This window comes from Lycium ferocissimum, chromosome 4 (assembly GCF_029784015.1).
Source record: "Lycium ferocissimum isolate CSIRO_LF1 chromosome 4, AGI_CSIRO_Lferr_CH_V1, whole genome shotgun sequence".
In the NCBI taxonomy this organism is placed as follows: Eukaryota; Viridiplantae; Streptophyta; class Magnoliopsida; order Solanales; family Solanaceae; genus Lycium; species Lycium ferocissimum.
This window is the reverse complement of record NC_081345.1, coordinates 40,715,153-40,737,756: the sequence shown is the minus strand read 5'-3', so window position 1 is coordinate 40,737,756 and position 22,604 is coordinate 40,715,153. Positions and strand designations below refer to the sequence as shown.

General features: G+C 32.3%; 2 protein-coding genes across 2 annotated transcripts; both read right to left on the bottom strand.

The window, feature by feature from the left end:
• Positions 1-6,257: 6,257 nt before the first annotated feature.
• On the bottom strand, positions 6,258-11,017 carry LOC132054058 (basic leucine zipper 61-like). The gene is made up of 4 exons (XM_059446131.1): positions 10,851-11,017; positions 9,904-9,994; positions 7,297-7,423; positions 6,258-6,331 (listed from the first exon to the last, which is right to left on the bottom strand). The coding sequence occupies exons 1-4, from the start codon at positions 11,015-11,017 to the stop codon at positions 6,258-6,260; spliced, it is 459 nt and encodes a 152-aa protein (XP_059302114.1).
• A 6,739-nt stretch (positions 11,018-17,756) lies between these two features.
• On the bottom strand, positions 17,757-20,943 carry LOC132054703 (basic leucine zipper 34-like). Its single transcript, XM_059446674.1, has 4 exons — positions 20,651-20,943; positions 19,923-20,013; positions 19,123-19,249; positions 17,757-18,136 (listed from the first exon to the last, which is right to left on the bottom strand). Exons 1-4 carry the CDS (start codon positions 20,815-20,817, stop codon positions 17,919-17,921), a joined length of 603 nt encoding a protein of 200 aa, XP_059302657.1. The 5' UTR covers positions 20,818-20,943; the 3' UTR covers positions 17,757-17,918.
• Between the last annotated feature and the right edge of the window lie 1,661 nt (positions 20,944-22,604).

Genomic DNA, 22,604 nt, shown 5'->3' with positions numbered 1-22,604 from the left:
TATTCCTTAAACCAATGCAATATTCTATTCACTCTTTACTATTTTCTTAAATATTATTTAGTTAGCCAATTATTAAATCTAATCCACTAACCACTAGTTATTTATGGATAGATCATATATATATACCAGTACTAATCCCTAGATTAAATATACATATACGTACATATTATATAAATATAATCAATACCCGCTTCGATATGTAACCTGTTAAAATTAGATAAACTATAAATAAGGAAGTAATTCTAAATACTTGAAAAAATATCAGGTTGTTCCAGTATTTGAGCTACTTTATCCTTATTTAGGTCAAAGTTATAATCTCTCTTCATTGAATGTTTTACTCTATTTATGTATCATCTACATTAATGAGAAAATTCTACTAAGGATAAAATGGAGAAAAAGGAATTAATTATGTCTTGAATTTCTAAAACAATAAATAATTTGAGACAACTATTTTTAATAACCACGACAAATAATTTGAGACGGAGGGAGTAGCAGTGATTTTTCAAATTTCAGTCATTACGCATACTAGAGTTAAATTTATATAACGGTGTTGGTTAGATATGAAGCTTAACATCTTAATTTGAAACGTGTGTTGAAAAAATAAACTTGTTCACATTATTTAATTTATTCACATTATATTTAATTTAGTTCATGAACTAGTAGATTAATGTATTAGGAGATACATGAATTGGTGAAAAATTCTAGATTAGTCTAGTGAGTTCTTATTCATGTACTTGGAGGATGTGAAGTGTAAAATTATTAATAGTGATACATGTATGCTAGGCTAGATACATGGATGAATTCACCTATAAATAGTCATGTAATCTAGCCATTTGAATCAAGCAAAGTTGAATAGAAAATCATCTTTCCTCTATTTCTCTTCTAGTGAGTTTTGAGTATTATCTGTGTTGTCTTGCTCTCCCAAATTTCCAACATTTAGTATCAGAGCCTGTGTGTTTGAGAGACAACAAAACGTAGAGAGAAAATGACTAACACCAATGGAACTCCATTCCAAGTTCCGATGCTCACTAAAGAAAATTATGGAAGTTGGTGCATCCGAATGAAGGCTTTGCTTAGAGCCTATGATGTATGGGAAATTGTGGAGAGTGGCGTTGATGAAGAAGATGATGCCGCTGCGACAAACAAGAAAGATCAAAAGGCACTCACACTCATCCATCAAAGTTTGGATGAAAAGATGTTCGAGAAGGTTGCAAATGCAACCAACTCCAAGCAAGCATGGGATATTCTTCAAACTTCCTTCGAAGGTTTGGATAAGGTGAAAAGGTTCATCTCCAAACCTTAAGAGGAGAATTTGAATCGCTGCAAATGAAGGAATCCGAATCAGTTTCGGATTATATTTCAAGAGTCTTGGCGGTTGTCAATCAAATGAAGAGATATGGTGAAGAGTTGAATGATGATAGGGTCGTTGCAAAAATATTACGATCCCTAGATTCAAAATTTAATTATATTGTTGTTGCCATTGAAGAGTCCAAGGACTTGGACACCATGACCATAGAAGAACTCACGGGTTCTTTGCAAGCACATGAAGAAAAGTTGAAGAAACCGAAACAAGAGTCGGTTGAACAAGCTTTGCAAGCAAAACTTTCTTCGAAGGAGAACGATGAAAGGCGTGGCTCACAACAAAGAGGTCGTGGGCGTGGAAGAGGTCATGGCGAGGAGGAGGAGAGAGGTGGTAGTCAACCTCCGACCAAAGAAAATAGAAGTCAAGACTCCAACCAAGGAAGAGGCGCGGAAGAGGTAGAGGATGGAGGTCAATCGCGAAGGTATGACAAATCAAATATTAAATGTTATACTTGTCATAAATATGGTCATTTTTCCTGGGAATGTAAAAACAATTTGGAGGAGATAAATAATTTTGTGGAGAGCAAAAATGAAGATGAAGATGACACTTTACTCATGGCATGTAAAGAAGAAGGAAGTGTAGAAAGAAATAAATGGTACCTTGATTCCGGTGCAAGCGTACCATATTTGCGGGAAGAAGCATTTATTTGCTGAGTTTGAGGATTTTAATGGTGGTAACATCACTTTTGGAGACTCTTCAAAAGTTCAAATCAAAGGAAAAGGTACGATATTAATTCGTTTGAAAGATGGAAGTCATCAATTTATCTCCAATGTCATGTATATACCGGAAATGAAAAGTAATATTCTGAGTTTGGGATAGCTTTTGGAGAAAAATTATGACATTCATTTGAAAGATAAAAAGTTGACTATGAAAGATGAAAATGGGAGATTGTAAGCCAAAGTTCCTATGGCTAAAAATAAAATGTTTGTTTTGAATCTTCAAAGTGATGTACCAAGGTGCTTATTTTCATGTGTCAAAGATTCATCTTGGCTTTGGCATATGAGATTTGGCCATTTGAATTTTGATAGTCTAAGGTTGATGAAAAAGGAAAATATGGTGAAAGGGTTGCCAACCATTAACCATCCTAATCAGCTTTGTGAAGGATGTCTTTTTGGAAAGTAGTCAAGGAAAAGCTTTCCCAAAGAGTCATTGACAAGTGCACGGTGTCCTTTAGAGTTGATTCATATGGATGTGTGCGGACCTATCAAGCCACCTCACTTGGTAAAAGTAATTATTTCCTTCTCTTTATTGATGATTATTCTCAAAAAACTTGGATATATTTTTTGAAGGAAAAATGCGAGGTGTTTGAAAACTTCAAGAATTTTAAGAGCATGGTGGAGAAACAAAGTGGCTACCAAATAAAGTCACTTCGGTCCGATAATGGTGGAGAATTCACTTCAAATGAATTCAAGGCTTTTTGTGGAAAAAAATGGAATACGTCATTTTTTTGACCGTTCCAAGATCGCCTAAAAAAATGGCGTGGTGGAGAGGAAGAATCAAACTATTCTCAACATGGCAAGAAGTATGTTGAAGAGCAAAAATATGCCAAAGGAGTTTTGGGCTGAAGCTGTTGCTTGTGCGATGTATTTATCAAATCAGCGTCACACCAAAAGTGCTCGTGGCAAAACACCGCAAGAGGCTTGGAGTGGTTTCAAACAAAAAGTTGCTCACTTGCGAGTGTTTGGAAGCATTGCTTATGCACATGTGCCGGATGAGAAAAGATCTAAGCTTGATGAAAAAAGTGAGAGGTATGTTTTCGTTGGTTATGCACAAAGATCTAAAGGTTATAAGTTATATAACCCAAGAAATGACAAGGTTACCATAAGCAGAGATGTTGAAGTTGATGAAGATGGCTTGGGAATGGAAATCTAAAGAGCAAGATTACTCTTTTAGTCCATTCCTTGATGATGAACATGATGAAGAAGTTATGGAGCGGCCTACTACACCATCTACAACACCTCTACCGCAAGTTCAAGAAGTTGGGGAATCAAGTTCAAGCAGTGTACCTCAAAAGTCTAGAAGTCTTCGAGACTTGTATGACGCAACAGAAAATTTAAGTGATTTAACTCACTTTTGTTTATTGGTGGACAGCGAGCCTGTAAGTTATGAAGACTTGCCGGTAATCCAAAATGGAGAGATGCGATGGATGAAGAAATGTGGCAATCAAGAAGAATGACACTTGGGAGTTGGCAAAACTTCCAAAAGGAAAAAGCACTATTGAGTCAAATGGGTTTACAAGCTAAAGAAAAATTCCAAAGGAGAAGAGAGAGGTACAAAGCAAGATTGGTAGCAAAGGGGTACAAGCAAAAGGCCTAAGTATTGATTATGATGAGGTGTTTGCACCGCTTGCTCGTTTGGAGACAATCTTGATTATTTCTTTCGGCTACTCAGAATCGTGGAAAATCCATCAAATGGATGCGAAGTCGGCTTTCTTGAATGGGATTTTGGAGGAAGAAGTATACATTGATCAACCTTTGGGCTATAAGGTCAAGGAGATGAAGATAAAGTTTTGAAATTGAAGAATGCTCTTTATGGCTTGAAACAAGCTCCACGGGCTTGGAATTGTAGAATTGACAAATACTTCCAAGCAAATGGTTTTTTAAAGTGTCCATACGAGCATGCACTTTATGTAAAAATTAATGAAGATGGTGACACATTACTTGTTTATTTGTATGTGGATGATTTGATCTTGACAGGAAATAATCCAAAGATGTTTGAAGAATTCAAGAAATCAATGACCAAAGAATTTGAGATGACGGACATTGGCCTAATGTCATACTATCTTGGCATTAAAGTGGAGCAGAAGAATGATGGCATCTTTAATTCTCAAGGAGAATATGCAAAGGAGATTCTTAAGAAATTTGAGATGGAGAATTGCAAGCCGGTTAACACCCCTGTGGATTGTGGAGTTAAACTGTCCAAGCGTGAAGATGGAGAAAATATCAATCCCACATATTTCAAGAGTCTTGCTGGAAGCTTAAGGTATTTAACTTGTACGAGACCCGATATTCTTTTTGGTGTTGGACTTGTGGCCGCTTTATGAAAACTCCAACAACTTCTCATTTAAAAGACCAAAAGAATACTCCAAGACATCAAAGGTACACTTGATTATGGAATTTTTTATTCATCTTCCAAGGACTTCAAGCTTGTTGGCTATTGTGATAGTGATTGGGCTGGTGATGTTGATGACCGGAAAAGTACTACCAGGTTTGTTTTCCTTTTTGGAAATTTTGCATTTACATGGAGTTCCAAGAAGCAACCAATTGTGACTTTGTTAACATGTGAAGCAGAGTATGTAGCAGCTTCTTATTGTGTTTGTCATGCAATTTGGCTAAGGAGCTTGTTGAAAGAACTTCACCAACCACAAGAAGATGCAACTAAGATTTGTATTGATAACAAATCGGCCATTGCGTTGGCCAAGAACCCGGTGTTTCATGAAAGGAGCAAACATATTGATACTAAGTATCATTTCATTAGAGATTGCATATCGAAGAAGGAGGTAGAGCTTGAGTTTGTGAAATCTCAAGACCAAGTTGCGGACATTTTCACCAAGCTATTGAAGATTGATATTTTTCAGAAGCTGCGGATGGCGCTTGGAGTAGTGAATCAAGTTTAAGGGGGGATGTTGAAAAAATAAACTTGTTCACATTATATTTAATTTAGTTCATGAACTAGTAGATTAATGTATTAGGAGATACATGAATTGGTGAAAAATTCTAGATTAGTCTAGTGAGTTCTTATTCATGTACTTGGAGGATGTGAAGTGTGAAATTATTAATAGTGATACATGTATGATAGGCTAGATACATGGATGAATTCACCTATAAATAGTCATGTAATGTAGCCATTTGAATCAAGCCAAGTTGAATAGAAAATCATCTTTCCTCCATTTCTCTTGTAGTGAGTTTTGAGTATTATCTATGTTGTCTTGCTCTCCCAAATTTCCAACAACGTGTAGCATTCCAGTGGCAGTACAGAAAGTTAATTTGATAAAGACAACATTATTTAGAACGTTAAAATTTGAATAAATTCATACATTTGAATTTTTAGAACTCGAGAAAGACACATACAACAATTTTATAACGCTCACAATGAAAGGATCGTTATATGAATTGAAACAAATTAATTACTAGACTCGTGTTGGTGGTCACGATTACAAGATTAGGCAATATGTTTGCTTTATCTATATGCCATTCGACAAGATAGCAAGTAGCATGTGGTGTCTTTTTCTTTCGCTTCTTTTTAAAAAGAGACAAACTTTGATTGCCTTTAGTACTACATACATTTTTCATGCAGTTTTTTGTTGCACGGCTTAAACTAGGAATACGATTTAGTTGTTAATGTGGAGCTGAATAAAGGGCAAATGGACTGAATTTAAATGGGTTAAAATGAGATGATTTCCTAAATGGATTATTGTCCAATTGTTTCCAAAAGTTAGCTAAGCTGGAATATGTTTGTCAAGATGGGGTTACATAACATCAAGAAAAAAAAAATTACGCTTATTTAAAAATCTTGACAAGGTTTTTCATAACATTTTCAGATCCAGAAACACCAAGTACACAACATTTTCAAACACTAGGAATGAAAATTCGACCCTTCTGAATTGCATAATGAAAATACACAACCTCAACCCCCCGGCCCCCGCCCCACACACAACAACAAACAACAACACCCCATCACATAAAAGAAAAAGAAAAGGAATAATCCCACAAAGTACATAATATTACTTGTTCATAATTGGTTCATATCACAGTCATTCTTGGGTGGGTAAAAGTTCATGGCATCCAAGCTGAGACACTGGCCTATGCCTTGCTCCATGTCTTTCACTCCACCTGATATTGACTCATAAGAATTGAAACCTTGACCCTTAATCTCCAACAAATGATCAATAACACTATGCTTTTTTCTTCAAAGCCTTTTCAAGTTCCTTAAGCCTCCTCAACTCAGGTTTCATCTCTTCCATTTGCGCTGCAACCAAGAAGTGATCAGAGATGAAATTAGGATTTAAAGTTAATAAGTATTGAATTCTATTCTTCTTTAAGTTATTGGGTTCTAAATTAATAATCTATACATATGCAATGAACTTTTAAGACAAATACAGGATTTGAACTAAAATTACTTGTTCGACCGAACCCGTAACGGACACGCGAATTCGCCCGACAAACACTCCTTGTCACGTTGTGTACACTTCACACAAAAGAAATGTGTTTTTGGGTCGTTCGGTTGATTATATTAATATAGTTAATCTCAATAGAATTCCACGTAAATAATACAATATTTAATTAGCACATAAAAAAGGAATTTGAGTTTTATACACTATTAATGTAAATAATTTTATATCATTAGATTATTCAAATGATATCTACAAAACTACACGAAAGTATTCTTAAAAGGTGAGATTAGATATTTTGAAATAAGATATATTATTTAGTACTCCAAGTAAAGAAGACCTAATGATAAAAATAATATATATTTACTCTATATAAAACTCTAAAAATTAAAAATGACCACTGAATAATTAATGCAATATTTGGTACGTAAGCCATTAAAAAAAATTCAACACAACTAATGCAGCGTCTCGTTTACAGTATGAAGTAATCTCTACATTAGGTTATGTGAGAATACATGTACTATTATTTTATGCGGAGTAATTAGAAAGTAAAATGAGAATACAAGGAGTGGTAGAAATATGTTAATAAACCATTTATAAAAAGAAAAAATTCTTTTAAAGTAAGTAATCTCTACGTAACAATCTCATCATTATTATTTACATCAAATAATAGTTTATTTATTATTAATCATCGTATAATAATTTTAGTAGTATTATTTAATTACGACGTGAATGATCTTTATAATAAAGTTCCCGCATAAGTAGAAAGAGAAAAAAAAAAAAAAAAAAACTTTTTTGTGGGAAAGGATACATATATACGTACCAGTGCGTAGTTTGGATTTGTTAGTGACACTATCCATCTGTTCTTGCAACATTTTTATCTCCAGCCTCAACATCTCATTTCTGCCATTCACATTTTCTATTTCTGGTGTCATGATAGCTAACTTATCCTGCACCAACACATATAGGAAACAAAATATTAGCGCTAATTGAGACGAATGCACCTCAAGGGAATCGTTTCATTCGACATCACTTCGTCGATTTTTTATTTTTTTACTTGTGCAACATAAGATAGAAAAAAATATTATATATCATTAGGTACGCTTAATCTAGCAGTTAATTTGAATTTATGTATAAGCAAGATCACATTTTCGAACTTGTGCACTGAATTTTTCATTTAACAAATGAGTTCTGAAATGACATTGGTTAAATTAAGACTCTTTCTTTCTCAAAAAAATTATAGTCCTAGAATTGTGAATTCAAATCCATAACATCGAATTAACCGTTAAATCTGCGTGATCACTTACACTAAAAAGTGCCCATAACATCGAATTAACCGTTAAATCTGCGTGATCACTTACACTAAAAAGTGTATGTAATTAACTTGTGTCATCGTAAATGATCTAATTTATGCCCAAAGTACTATTAGAATACCAGATTAAAGAATTTGGATTCATCAAGAACAATATATTTATGTATTTGAGAAGCAATTTATATGATCAAGAACAATTGCATATTAATGTATTTGTGTTGGGAAGAAACAAGCAATAACCAAATTTCACGACGAGGTAACAGCGGAAGAAATACCCAACTTTCCACACTATTTGAACCAAGAGAAGACAATAAACACTAGCACAAATGGAAATCCAGGCAGCAGCTATACCAACAATAAAATAGCAAAGTAAGCAAAAATAAATCGAATGGAAGAGACACCAAATTTACGTGGTAAAACCGCTTCAAGGTGAAGAGGAAACATCCACGGGACCTCCGGCCCAGAAAAGCTCCACTATAAAACAACAAGAGTTACAACAATGTTCTCCAAATGTCTACAACAACAAAGCCAAGCACGGAGCAACAATACATAAAAATAGCACCAAAACTAGTGAAGAAAGGAGAGAAATTACCCCCAAAAACGAGCTACTGTTCGTACTCGAAAACTGGAGCTACAGACCACAAAATCCGATCTTCACAGTTGAAATCGAAGAACCAGATGTTAAGAACCCCCAGTTCAAATTTTAGCACGATCCAACGGTTAACGAATCGGGAAACGCAATTTAAAGCGGACCCTCAACAAAAAAAATTTCGACGAAAATCGCTTTTTTCTCTCACGTTTTTTCTCTCTATATGGCTGCTATGAATTCACTGTTGTGTTCTGAAAATAAGACCTAAATTGATCCTATATATAGAGGAAATTTTGGGCAAAATTGGTCTGGTCCAAATTGGATTGAGTTTTATTAATCCAATTCCACATAGGAAGGGAAAACCAAAAAACCTAATTGGATTGGGTTTTATTAATCCAATTCCACATAGAAAGGAAAAATCAAAAAATCTAATTGGATTGGATTTTATTAATCCAATTCCACATAGGAAGGAAAAACCTAAAAACTTAACAATTTGAGTAGCAATTTATATTATTCAATTTGTTACTGTAATAAGAAAAAATTGGACATGCCATTGAGTTCTAACATGCCTCATAAACCAAATGCATAGATAACTCCTTAAAATAGTTACAATATTTCATTTAAACACCTAAACTGAGGCATGTACCTATACGGCACGTTAACCTCAGTCAATGTGTGTGTGTTGAACACAAATTTAACAATCTCAGAAAAAATACGGCGCGTGCAATCATATCTGATGTGGCAAGTTAACAATGAGTGAATGACAGGTGGCAACTATAAAAAAGAAGAAAGATTCATTCTAGACTAAAATCTCACCTCCCCAGCATTTGTCTTCCTATATCTCTATGTATTTCTTCTTCTCCTCCTTCTTCTACTTCTCCTCTTCTTTTTATCGAATCTATAGTTTGAATATCTGATTTATTGAGTAGACTTATTGTTAGTGTTTGGCAGTCTAAATTAGAAATAATCCTCTCCATAGTAGTTGATATAAAGAGAAAGCTATTGGAAATTTGACAATGGTCTCTAACTTCCTCTACCTTGTATTGAAATACTTATATTTTTTCTTACCAGTGATTTCGGACTATGGTGGCTGTGAAGGAAATTATGCTAGTGACCACTAGAGCATTTACGGGCTGATGATGTTTTGGTACTGAATTTGCAATAAACGGATTCGATTTAGCCGCCGGGTTTAAGAGAGAGATAAAAATTAAAGGCATGGAAAATGGAGGAGAGTCTTGTGGTATTGTGGGAGAGTAAGCCAGCGAAGAGGGTCCTTCCATGCGCTTGGGAGATATGTAAAACACAAATTGTGTCGTATCAGCAATTTGTGTTCAATAAACGCTTATTAACTCACATTAAAGTGTCGAATAGGTACATGCCTCAGTTGAAGTGTCTAAATGAAAAATAGTAACAACAAAATAGCTACTTTATTTTGAAAAAAAATTGAATATAGTGTCTCCAAACCAACCATGAAAAAATATAAATGAATCAAAAAATCGTTCAAACAAAAAGAATCATCTAGGTATTACCTCGAGATATTTCACCTTCTTTTCCAATTCAACAATGCATTCATTCCTCTTAATACGGGCTCTTTGCGCAGATAATCGATTCGATATAGTCCTAATAAAAGTCACAATTCAAAAAAAAAAAAAAATTATCTAGCCTTGATCTATATAGCCTTATAAAAACAAAGGAAAATATTATTTACCACACAACTAAAAAAAAAAATAGGAATTTCTGATGGAATTTTTCAGCAACTCCGTTGTAACTTGGATTGTTGAAAACGTGTTTGATCTGATGGATTTCTCATCGGAAATTCCAAATGTCGGGCAAAAAATCACATTTTTCTTTAGTAGTGTCAACGAAAAAATAATTATCTAGTCTTAACATATGCAACCCTAAAAAAAACAAAACATTATTTATCACACAACTAAAAAAATAGGAATTTCTGATGGAAACCCATTTAAAATTGGCTTGTTGAAAACGTTTCCGATACGATATATTTTTCATTGAAAATTCCAAACGTCAGCTAGAAATTCACATTTTTGTTAAGTAGTGTCACTGAAAAATAATAATCTAGTCTTAACATATATAACCTTATAAAAACAAAATATTATTTAACATACAACCAGAAAAAGCACGAATTTTGATGGAATCCATTGAAAAGTGGCTTGTTGAAAACGTTTTGGGCGGACTTTTCATCGGAAATTTTAAGTGTCAGTAAGAAATTCACATTTTTTTTAGTATCAACGAAAAAAAAATTGTATGCCTAATCTTAACATATAAAACTTTATAAAAACAAAGGAAAATAAGTATTATTTACCACACAACTAAAAAAAAATGAATTTCTGATGAATCCGTTGAAAATTGGCCTGTTGAAAACGATTTTAACAAACTTTTTATCGAAAATTCCAAACGTCAGTCAGAAATTCACATTTTTTTAAGTTGAGTTAATGAAAAAATAATTATATATAACCTTCTGAGCTTCTTCAAATCCACGTTGGGGTCAACATTTCCATGCTTCAATTCAAAATCAACTGCTTCATCAAGGGTTAGAACCTTATTGCTTGGTTCCTCTTGATCTGCTGGACTTTTAAGGGACAAATCCAAATCAGGCACCAATCGTTTTCCTTTTTCATCCATTTTCTTGAATCACCAAGAAACAAATCAAAACCCACGAGGAAAGGAAAATAATTGGTAGAAAAAGAAAGAAGATTGATAAAGAAAATGAATTAAATATCAATTGCGTGAACTAATAATAATACCTCTAATTAAAGAGATGTTTCTTTAGATTGTGTCTGAGGTTACAAAGATATAGAGCGGTCTTTATATAGAGAATTTTCACTTGGGCAACCTGTCATGCGGTAAAATTAGATTTCATATAAATTGTAGGCTTAAGTCATCTGCGGCCCCATAAAGTTGTCCAGAGACTCTACTTAGACACCTCAACTCAGACGTGTATCAATTGAACACCTCTACTACTCCGAATTTGAATCATTTAGACACTTTTTGCTGACATGTCTAAGTGGGTATTTTCAACTCTTCTTGAACTCATCCAGTAACTCAAAAATGGTTAATTCATATTCTTTTTTCCTTTCTCTTTCTCTTTCTCTTTTTTCATTTTTATTTCCTCTTCTTTTGCTTGATAATAATATTTACTCGAAAATTAGTTTAGAAAAGTTTCAAAAAAAAATATATTTGATTGGAGAAGTGCATGCCTTGTGGTATTATAAAAAAAAAAAAACAAATTTCTTTTTACCTATGTATTCCAAACATATATTTGGGGTAATTTTCAGGAATGATTCGTCAATTTTTTTTTTGTTATGTCAAAAGTTACTAAATTATTTGTAACGAAAAGTCAATCCACATTGTCTAAGTATCACATAAAGTTGCCTAAGTAACATAGCAATTATATTATGTCCACTATCAACATGTCTTTTTTATGTGGTACTTAAATAAAATTAGTGATTTTTTAAATTAAGTTTTTTTTCATGACGCATAAAATTACAAAAAGAAGAAGAGCAGAGGGGGAGGCTAGTCCCCAACCTCTCCCACACAAAGTGTGACAACATTCAGTTACCTACTAACGTTCTACCCTAATATTCGACCTTCATATTTTTCTATCAAGGCCATGTCCTTAGTCAACTGAAGTTGTGTCATATCGTGTCTAATCACTTGCCCCTAGTTCTTTTTTTGTCTAGCCCCACCTCTCTTAGTTCCTGCCACAACCAACATGTCACACCTCCTCAATGATGCTTCTAACAAGTTACGTTTTGCAATAATGTTACTCACAAAGTCACAAGGATTTCAATTTCTACTACGTCTTATAAATGATTTAAATCATTGATCGCAAGTACTAATTCTAGTTACTGTTACTAGGATAACTTTAATACATCTTACTTAGGGAAAATAAGACTCTTTATTACAAAATATATAGATAATTTTCCTTATTTACAAAACATAACAATATTTTACGAAACATGACGAATTATCATATTTTTTTTCTTCAGAAAATATATTTTTCTTAAAAATATTTTAAACTTTTTAAAAAATATATATATATTTTTTTAAATATTTATTTTTAAAAAAAATTAATTATTTTTTGCTCAAAGGCTTAAAAAATTACCTCAAATTTTTTGTGTATGAAAGCCATATGAAAAATGTATGAAATGCGTATATGTGAGCCAAATTTTTAATATAGTTTTCATACACAAAATTGTGAGCTGAAACTTTAAGCCTTGAATATTGTATGAAAGTTGTTAAAATGTTGTTATAGTTGTATTAATTTTCTAGAAACCTAATATGAACTTTATATACGAAAATTGTGAATGAAATTCTAAGTCTTGAGCGAGCTTTAAACATTTCATACATTTTTCATACACAAAATTTGAGCGAACTTTTTAAGCCTTGAGCAAGATATACACATTTCATACACAAAAATTTGAGCAACTATTTTAAGTCTTGCATGTTGTATCAAAGTTGTATACAATGTTGTTGTTGTTGTATTAATTTTATAGAAATCTAACATGAACTTTATACACGAAAATGTGAGGTAAATTCTAAGCCTTGACAGAGATACTAATTTCATACTGTTTTCATACACACAATTTTGAGCGAATTTTTTAAGCCTTGAACGAGATATACACCTTTCATACATTTTGCATACCGTTTTTATACACTAAATTTTGACCGAACTTTTTATGCCTTGAGCGAGATATACATATTTCATACATAAATTTTTGAGCGGAATTTTTTTTTTTTTTAAAATAAAAAATATTTTTTTATAAAATAAAAAATAATTTAAAAAAAAAAAATCTTTTTAATAAATAAAAAAATTAAAAATAAAATATATTTTTTTAAAATATATATATATATATATATATTTTTTTTTGAAATAATTCTTTTTAAAAAATAATTTTTTGAAAAAAAATATGTTTTGTATAGGGTTTGTAATGTTATGTTTTGTAAATAGAAAACTATCATCACGTTTCGTAAATATTTCTCCTTAATATATATATACACGTACTTTTCACTTTTACTTATGAAGCTAAAGCGCTTAAGGTCTCTCTGGGACCCAATTAGGCAAAGCTGGATTGGGTTAAGTAAATATAATGTCAGAATACTGGCTGCAGGCCTGAACTAAATGTAATGTCAGCTAGCCCATTTCTCCAGCCATTGCATCATTGATAATTTGAATTAGGTGAAGTATTAGGAATGAAGCACTATATAAAGAACATTTATTTGTGGTTTGGTTTAGTTCCAGACCCTTCGCCTAAAACTTTAAGGGGAAAAGAACGTAGATGCTCCCGAAAATAAAATAATTACTCACTCATATTTTCTTAATTTCATGCCCCCGGAACTTATTGCCCGAAATGCTCTCAAAATTATGATATATCATTCTGTCTCTTATATACCCTGATGGTATCATAAAGGATTTCTTTCATTTCTTCAAGGGGGTAAATATTTTGAATTAGGGGTATTTGTGTTGTTTTTCCGAACTTCCATTCCAACTTCCTGCTTTGGGCCGGCCCGTAAGCCTACAAAAGGCCTATGATCCAGCAAGTTAATATTGGATTCTCTATTGACTTGTATACCTCGACATCATACTGTTAACTGCTAACGGCTGAGAAACGCCCATCTTTATCGGCAAATAGTTCTAGTAGCCAAAATGTAAAAAGTCAACTAAAAAGAAAAAATTGAACTACTATATTATACTACCTTTTTTGGGTGCCTGGACTCCCGAAATCTATGAACAAACGGACCGGTACCAATTAGTTAAATAGTTAAAATACCCTGGTAAAGTTATGCATTCTTTTTGCGCGGATCACCTTCATATGGACTGGTCTTTAATTTTTGTCCCTCAAATTGATGGTCTTTAATTTTTATCCATATTTCTCATTTAATAAAAATTTATGGGTCAAAGTACGCGTATACGCTGGTCTATCAAACTAGAGATTCTGGGTTCGAAGACTGGCAGAGTTCAAAAAAAAAAAAAAAAAAATCGCAAGACCAAATTTTCATAGAAACTATGCCTATCGGGGTAACGTTATGCCTTAAGGCATAGTTTTATAGTATCCTACAGAATTATGCCGGACAAGATATATTTCTATGTAGTTACATAGAAATTATTCCTTAAGGCATAGTTCTGTAAAAATTAAGTTTGTATACGGGCAAAACCGAGGACAAGATATCCTCGATTTCCCGACACAAAAATTAAGATCATGATGATCATTGCTGGATCGGACGAATCCCAATCGGGGTCAAGGTCAAGCGTTGGATCGTAGCAAGACCGAGCACATCTGGTCCCGGGTCGTTGAGTTTGGTTGGAACTGAATACCGAGATAGGACGAGAAGGCGGTTAACCATGATAAATGAGGGTCTGAAATATCAGCCATCAGTCGGATATGGTGGCGCCGATCTCGCTCATTAGTTACTGAAGATTTTGTACCTTATTTAGACTTGTACTAGGGTTAGAACTCCTCTACTATATAAAGAGGAGGACCCCTTTTACTTTTGGCCAGTTCTTTCATACGCACAAAACATATTAAGCAATATAATCTGATTCCAAGTGTTTATCAATCTCTCTAAGAATTATGTAATTGTTCATTCATTGACCATTGTAACGCGAGCTCGGTTCCGAGGACTCGAGCCAGCCAATCGATTGTTCCCTAGGACCAATCATTGTTTTGTCGTGGTTTGATTGTTCCAACTTGCTTTTGCACTATTATTTATTGCTCTATAATCTTTTGTATTAAATTAAACCGCATATCCTTTAAACCGCGTATAAATTTAATTGTTATCCATTTAAGAGGTAAACAAAGTTATCCTATAGAACTATGGCGGATAAGGCATAGTTTATATGTAGTTACATAGAAACTATGGCGATAAGGAATAGTTTCTATGTAACTACATAGAAATTGTTCCTTGTTCGGCATAGTTCTATAGGATAACTTAATTTCTATAGAATTATGCCGGACAAAGCATACTTTACATAGAAACTATACCACAAGGCATAGTTCTGTAGGATAACTTAATTTCTACATAATTATGCCGGACAAGACATACTTTCTATGTAACTTTGCTCGGATAGATATAGTTTGCTATGAAATCTTATCTTGCAATTTTTTTTTTACTCTACTGGGTTCGAACCCAGAATTTCAAGGGTATTTTCGGTCACTATTTTATTACTTAAAGTGCCGAAGGGCAAAAATTTAAGACCATCCCAAGATAGGGGCAATCGTGCGAATTGCCCAAAAATATATTTACTGGTTAGTGGTGCGCATTCAAGGGTATGACTTAGCGCTCAATGAAACGGGTGGTGACCTAGTCCCTCTGTTTCAATTTGTGTGTTTGGTTTTGACTTAACGCAGAATTTAAGAAAGTAAAGAAGACTTTTGAATCTTGCGATTATGTTTTTTAATCTTATAGTCTTAAACAAGTTATGTGAAAAATTAGAATTAAAGAGTTGCCAAAAATGGAAAGGGGCATTATTTCTTAAACGTGTTAAAAAGAAAAGTATGAGATTTTAGGTTTATTTTTCTGCACAAGAAGGTACTGAGTGATTTCTTCCCAAGATGTTCAAGCTATGATGGACAGAGAGTAACTTGATACCTACATTATATTGATTAGAGATATTTTGAGAAATTAATCGAGGTGCTTATAAAAATTCAGACAAAACGATTATAAAAAAATAAAAAAAAATAAAAAAAAGTGATCGGTGGTGCACGTCGGATTTGAAGAAAAGAAAAGCAAAAACAATAAAAAAAAATTGCTATCATCATGGTCATGTGCCTGACCAAACTTCAGCTTTTGTTTTGTTTCACTATGGTATCTATGTTTTTTTAATTCTGAAAATTCGATGGTCCAAAAGGAACTCCTAATGCCTATAGTCATAATCAGAATCAATATTCATTTTTCTTATCCTATCAACAAGTTGACGAATCAGTTGAAGGGAGCAGAACCTGAAATAGCAGCTGTTACAAGTAGAATTAAATATTCCAACATATATGAAACTATTTATGTGCCACATATTCTAAAAAGTAGATCAGAAACAAGGATTGCCAATTGTCTTATTGCATTCAATTCTTACGTACCAACAGATTTCTTGTCCATTTAATTTCTCCTTCAAGATAAAATACGCAATACTGAATTAAGATTTAATTGGTATGTACAAATTTTGTGCTACCATGAGAAATGAATATCGCGCGCCTAGTTTTCTTCTTGGTTACTATGTGTCTGTGGAGGTTCCATCAACAAGCTATTCCTATAATGGCGACGACTCGGTTATTTCGAATGGCTCATGTTCGCTGATAATTGTTGCAGTCGTGCTACTTTTTTTGTTATGTACCAAAGCTCTAAGGGAAATCTTGCGTTGTGTTTTATGACACAACACGAGATTTCCCTTCGAGTCCGCATAAGCTGCGGCCTCGCGTTTAGCTTCGAAAGGACTGGACAAAGATGAGTTGAGGAATATTCGAGTTACGGTTTATGAACCAGGAGAATTGAAGATGGTTAGTGTCATTAATGAGTGTCTAACATGCCTCAGAGAATTTCAACAAGGAGAAAAATTGAGGATTTTGCCAAAATGTAGTCTTGGTTTTCATGTTAAGTGTATCGACGAATGGTTTTTATCACATTCATCTTGTCCAACTTGCAGGAAGACGTTGCTTCTACAGCCTACAACGTAACCACAAAGCTCTCCAATGGGAGAAAGGCGCTTTTTTACTTATCAAAAACGGATTCAGAATTTAAAGACACAATGTATAATAGATCAATGTGATTTATTGTAAGTAATGGATACAGCATTTAATTACTTGTTGGTTCCGCTCTAAATGCGTCTCTTACTGATCAGGTTGCCTTACTCGTCTTCTTTTGTTTTATCTAGAAACAGTCTTGAATACCAATACCTAGCTTTTCAAATGCATTTTTCTATATATAAATAGTTATATAAATAATGCTTAAATACTTTGAAAATTAATTTTCTGAAAAATAAAAAATATAAACAAATCTCAAGCTGTTAACATCGGAGATCTCGATCACCTTTAGGTTATTGGATCATGCAGGATGCCCCTTACTATAATTCTGCTGTAAAAAAGCATATTAATATACTGCTAACTATCAGAGATATTCTCAAAAGATATTAAGTTAATACAGTAAATTGATAGTCTATAACGAATTTATGTACTTGTTATTAAATTAATTTAATCAATTATAGTAAGTTATTATTTAATTTTATAAGTTATTATTTAATTTTATTGATACCTTCTCAGGTTTACTATGAAAATTATATCAGGAATTATATAGTAAGTCATTTTCAAAAATATATCAGGAATTAAAAGATCCAAAAACATCAAGTAGATAACATTTTCAAACACTAGGAATAAAAATTTGACCCTTCTAAATTGCACGACGAAAATACATAACTTCAACACGCCCCTCCCCCCACCCAAACAAACAAACAACAACACCCCATCACATAAAAGAAAAAGAAAAGGAACACTCCCAGAAAGCACATAATATTATTTGTTCATAAATGGTTCACATCTCAATCATAATTGGGCGGGTAAAAGTTCATGGCATCCAAGTTGAGATAATGGTCTATGCCTTGCTCCAGGTCTATCACTCCACCTGATTCTGACTCATAAGAATTGGAACCTTGTCCCTCAATATCCAACAAATGAATAGCACTATGCTGTTCTTTCCGAGCCTTTTCATGAAGTTCCTTAAGCCTCCTCAATTCAAGTTTCATCTCTTCCGTATAAGCTGCAATCAAAAAGTGATTAGAGACGAAATCAGGATTCAAAGTTTATGAGTTTCGAATTCTACTCTTCTTAAGTTATAGGGTATAAATTAATATTCTGTCTATATTATAATGAATTTTTAATTAAAACAAATACAAAATTGGACCAAAACTACTAGGTTCGGCTCAACTCGTACCAAATGTGCTAGCTTTGCCCCGACAAAAACCCTTCTTGTCACTTTGTGTGCATAAAAAAAATGTGTTTTTGGGTCTTTCGGTTGATTGTGTAAATCTAATTAATCCCAACATAGAATTCCACATAAATAATACAATATTTATTTAGCACATAAAAATAGAATTTAAGATTTATCTACTATTAATATATCTAATTTGTTTTATCATTAGGTTGTTCAAATGATATTTATAATACTACAAGAAAAGCTTCTTAGAATGTGAGATTAGATTGTTTGAAAATAAGATATATTATTTGTTACAACAGGTAAAGATGACCTAATGATATAAAAATTATTTATTCTTATGATATGTATAACTCTAAAAAAAAATTAAAGATGATCATTACATAATTAATTCAATACTATTTAATATGTAAGCCATAAAAAAACAAAATAATTTCAACATAACTAATGCAGCAACTCGTTTACGATACGAAGATTTTTCTGTATTAAGGTTATGTGGGAATCTGTGGATTTTATATGGGACAACTAGAAAGTAAAATGAGAATACATGTGGTAACAATATGATAACAAACCATTTAAAGAAGAAAAAAATGCTTTTAAAGTAAGTAATTTCTGCTTAACAATCTCAACATTATTAATTACATTGCATATAATTTTTTTTCATTTTTAATTACTGCATATTCTATTATTATTATTATTATTTAATTACCATGTGAATAATTTATCTATCATAATTTCTGCATAAGTAGAAAGTGAAAAGTAAAAAATAAACTTTTTTTTTTATGTAGGAGCGGAGATATATATTTATATACCAGTGCGTAATTTGGATCTTTCATGGGCTATCTCCAACTGTTCTCGCAACATTTTTCCCTCCAACATCAACATGTTATTTTTGTCTCTCTCATTTTCAATTTCTGGTGGCATGATTGCTAACTTATCCTGCATCAATACATATAGGGGGAAAAAAATTAGCGCTATCTTTGTCAATTTCTTTATTTATTTGTGAAACGTAAGAAAGAAAAAAGGATTATAGATTATAATTAGGTATGCTTAATCTAGTAGTTAATTTAAATTTATGTCCAAGCAAAATCACATGTTCGAAATTTGTGCACTGAATTTCTCATTTCACAAATGAACTCTGAAACGACATCGTTTAAATACTCTTTCTTTTTAAATAGTTATAATCCTAGAATTGTGAATTTGAACCCATAACCTCGAACTAACCATTAAATCTGTGTGATCACTTACACTAAAAGGTGTATGTAATTAGCTTATATGATCATTAATGATTTTATTTATGCCCAAAGTAATATTAGCATACCAGATTAGAAAATTTGGTTTAAAAAAATTCATCAAGAACAATTATATATTGATGTATTTGAGTAGCAAATTATATGATTCTTCGATCTGTTATTGTGATTTATTTATTTTTCTACTTCATTAAATTTTAGAATCGTCTAAACAAATTGGGCACGCTGATGAGTTCTAACATGCCTCATAAACTTTTTATTTCCGTATTTAAAACTTGAATTTTAACTGTTTTCAAACCAATCAAGAAAAAAAAAAAAGAAACGAAAAATCATTCGAATAAAAATAATCATCTAGGTATTACCTCGAGATCTTTCACCTTCTTTTCCAATTCAGCGATGTATTCAGTCCTCTTATTCCTGGCTCTTTGCGCAGACAATCGATTTGATATAGTTCTAATAAAAGTCACATTAAAAAAAAAAAAGTTTCAACACATAGTACAACCTTATAAAGAAACAAATGAGAATATTATTTACCACACAAGTAGGAAAAAAAAAAAGGAATTTTTGATGGAATTTTCCGGTGTAATCCATTGTAAATTGGCTTGTTGAAAACTTTTCCGATCCGATGAATTTCTTATCAGAAATTCCAAATGTCCGACAGAGATTCATATTTTTCTTAAGTAGTGTCAATGAAAAAAGAATTATCTAGTCTTAACATATATACAACCTGCTAAAAACAAAGGAAAATACAACTAGAAAAAATACGAATGTCTAATGGAATCCGTTGAAAATTGGCTTTTTGAAGACATTTTTGTCGGACTTGTCATAGGAAATTCCAAACATTTGTCAAAAGTTCAAATTTTTCTTATGCAGTGTCAATGAAAAAAGAAGTATATCTAGTCTTAACATATATACGACCTTATAAAAACAAAGGAAAATACAACTAGAAAAAACATGAATTTCTGATGGAATATGTTGAAAATTGGCTTGTTGAAAACATTTTCGACAGACTCATCCTCAGAAATTCCAAATGGCAGTAAGAAATTCGCATTTTTTAAGTAGCGACAATGAAAAAAGAATTATATATAACCTTCTGAGCTTCTTCAAATCCACATTGGGGTCAACATTACCCTGCTTCAGTTCAAAATCAATTGCTTCATCAAGGGTTAGAACCTTATTACTTGGTTCCTCTTGATCAACTGAACTTTTAAGGGACAAATTCAAATCAGGCTCAGATCTTTTTCTTTTTTCATCCATTTTTCTTACGCAAATTTTCTTGAATCACCAACGTAAAAATGAACAAAAACCCCAAAAAAGGAAAAATAATTAGCAGAAAAAGAAAGAAAAATGATTAAGAAAGTGAATTATGATGTGCATGAACTAGTGTATACCTCTCTAATTAAAGAAATGTTTCTTTAGATTTTGTGTGAGGTTACAAAGCTATAGAGCTGTCTTTATATAGAGAAATTTTCACTTGACAGCCTGTCATGCAAGAAATTAAATTTCTTATAAATTGCATCTTTAGAATAGAAAGGTAAACAAATTAATTTTTCTTCTATTTTTTACTCTTTATAATTATCCAAAAAAATTAAGTGAGGACATGATCTTGAGTTCAAAAACTAACTATTTGATGGGGTTATAAAATAAGTTGATTTTTATAGAAATATAGTTCATCAAATCATTTGAGAGAAGTACTTTAAAAAAATTAATAAGGTGAATAGTAATATATATTTACTCTAAATTTTTTGAAAAGTTTCAAAAAGATATTTCAATGGAGATGTAGTGCATGCCTCGTGGTACTTTAAAAAAAAAAATCAAATTTATTTTTACCTAAGTATTCCAAACATATATTTGGGGTAATTTTATAGATGGTCGCTCAATTTTTATTTTTAAAAGTTACTAAACTTTTTTGTAACGAGAAGTCGATCGATATTGTCTAAATATCACAGAAAGTTGTCTAAGTAACATATAAATTATATTATGTCCACTATCAACATGCCTCTTTTATGTTATATTTAGACAAAGTCGAGTGATTTTTTAGTTAAAATACTCAAATAATAACTTTGGTGTAATAAAATAAAATTTGAGTGATTTTCCACAATGTAATTGGACACGTTTCTCCTAGTAACAACATTTTTCCTTTCAATCACGCCTTAACCTCGTTAAAAAGCGGTGCTGACTCGTTAAAAAGGCGGCGTTCACTCGTTAAAAAGCTGCGCTGACTATTTATCGACATTTCTTTTATATCATTCGCCATGTCATCCACAACACTTCAATGCATCACATTTGGCCGGGCTGAATCCACTTTCACGAGCGATCGCCCTTCGCTCACATATATAATGTCAACGCTGATCGACATTAGTAAGTTAATGAAATTAATATTCCCTCCGTTCACCTTTATTTTTCCACAATGGACTTTGCACACCTTTTAAAATTAGAAATAATAAAAGAAGTATATATTTTACCATAATATACATATAAATTGATGTACTAAGTCTCGGGAAATAATTTTGGAAATAAATAATTAATGTTAAGAGTAAAATATTAAAAAAAAATAGTTTAGTTAAAGTAGAGAAGTAAAAGTAAAATATATTTTTAATATAGGGGACAAGTAAAAGTAAACGAATAGAGTAATAAAGATTACATGGATGGATTACTTATGCCCATAAATAGATTTTCTCAGATTACATACATTTTTGTTGACTAAAAGTAATTTGAGAAGTTGGTTAGTATCATTTTGAAATATTATTCTCATTTGTTTGGAAAATTAATTAGACAACAAGCAAAGACCACGAGTGCCAAGGGTATTGATCCTAAGAGCTTATCTCGAAAGAAGTAAAAACAACATTTTATTGGAATTTAGTGCACTTCCTCGCACAAAAAAACAGTAAAAAGCAAATTAAAGTTGTCACAAACGAGAAACACACAGGTCAATCTACAAAAAGAGCAGTTAAAGCAAGTAATTAAGGAAGCCTAATCATGATGAGTCAGTCAAATGGCGTAGTGAATTGTAGTGAACTCCATAGATTTAGATCAAATATATA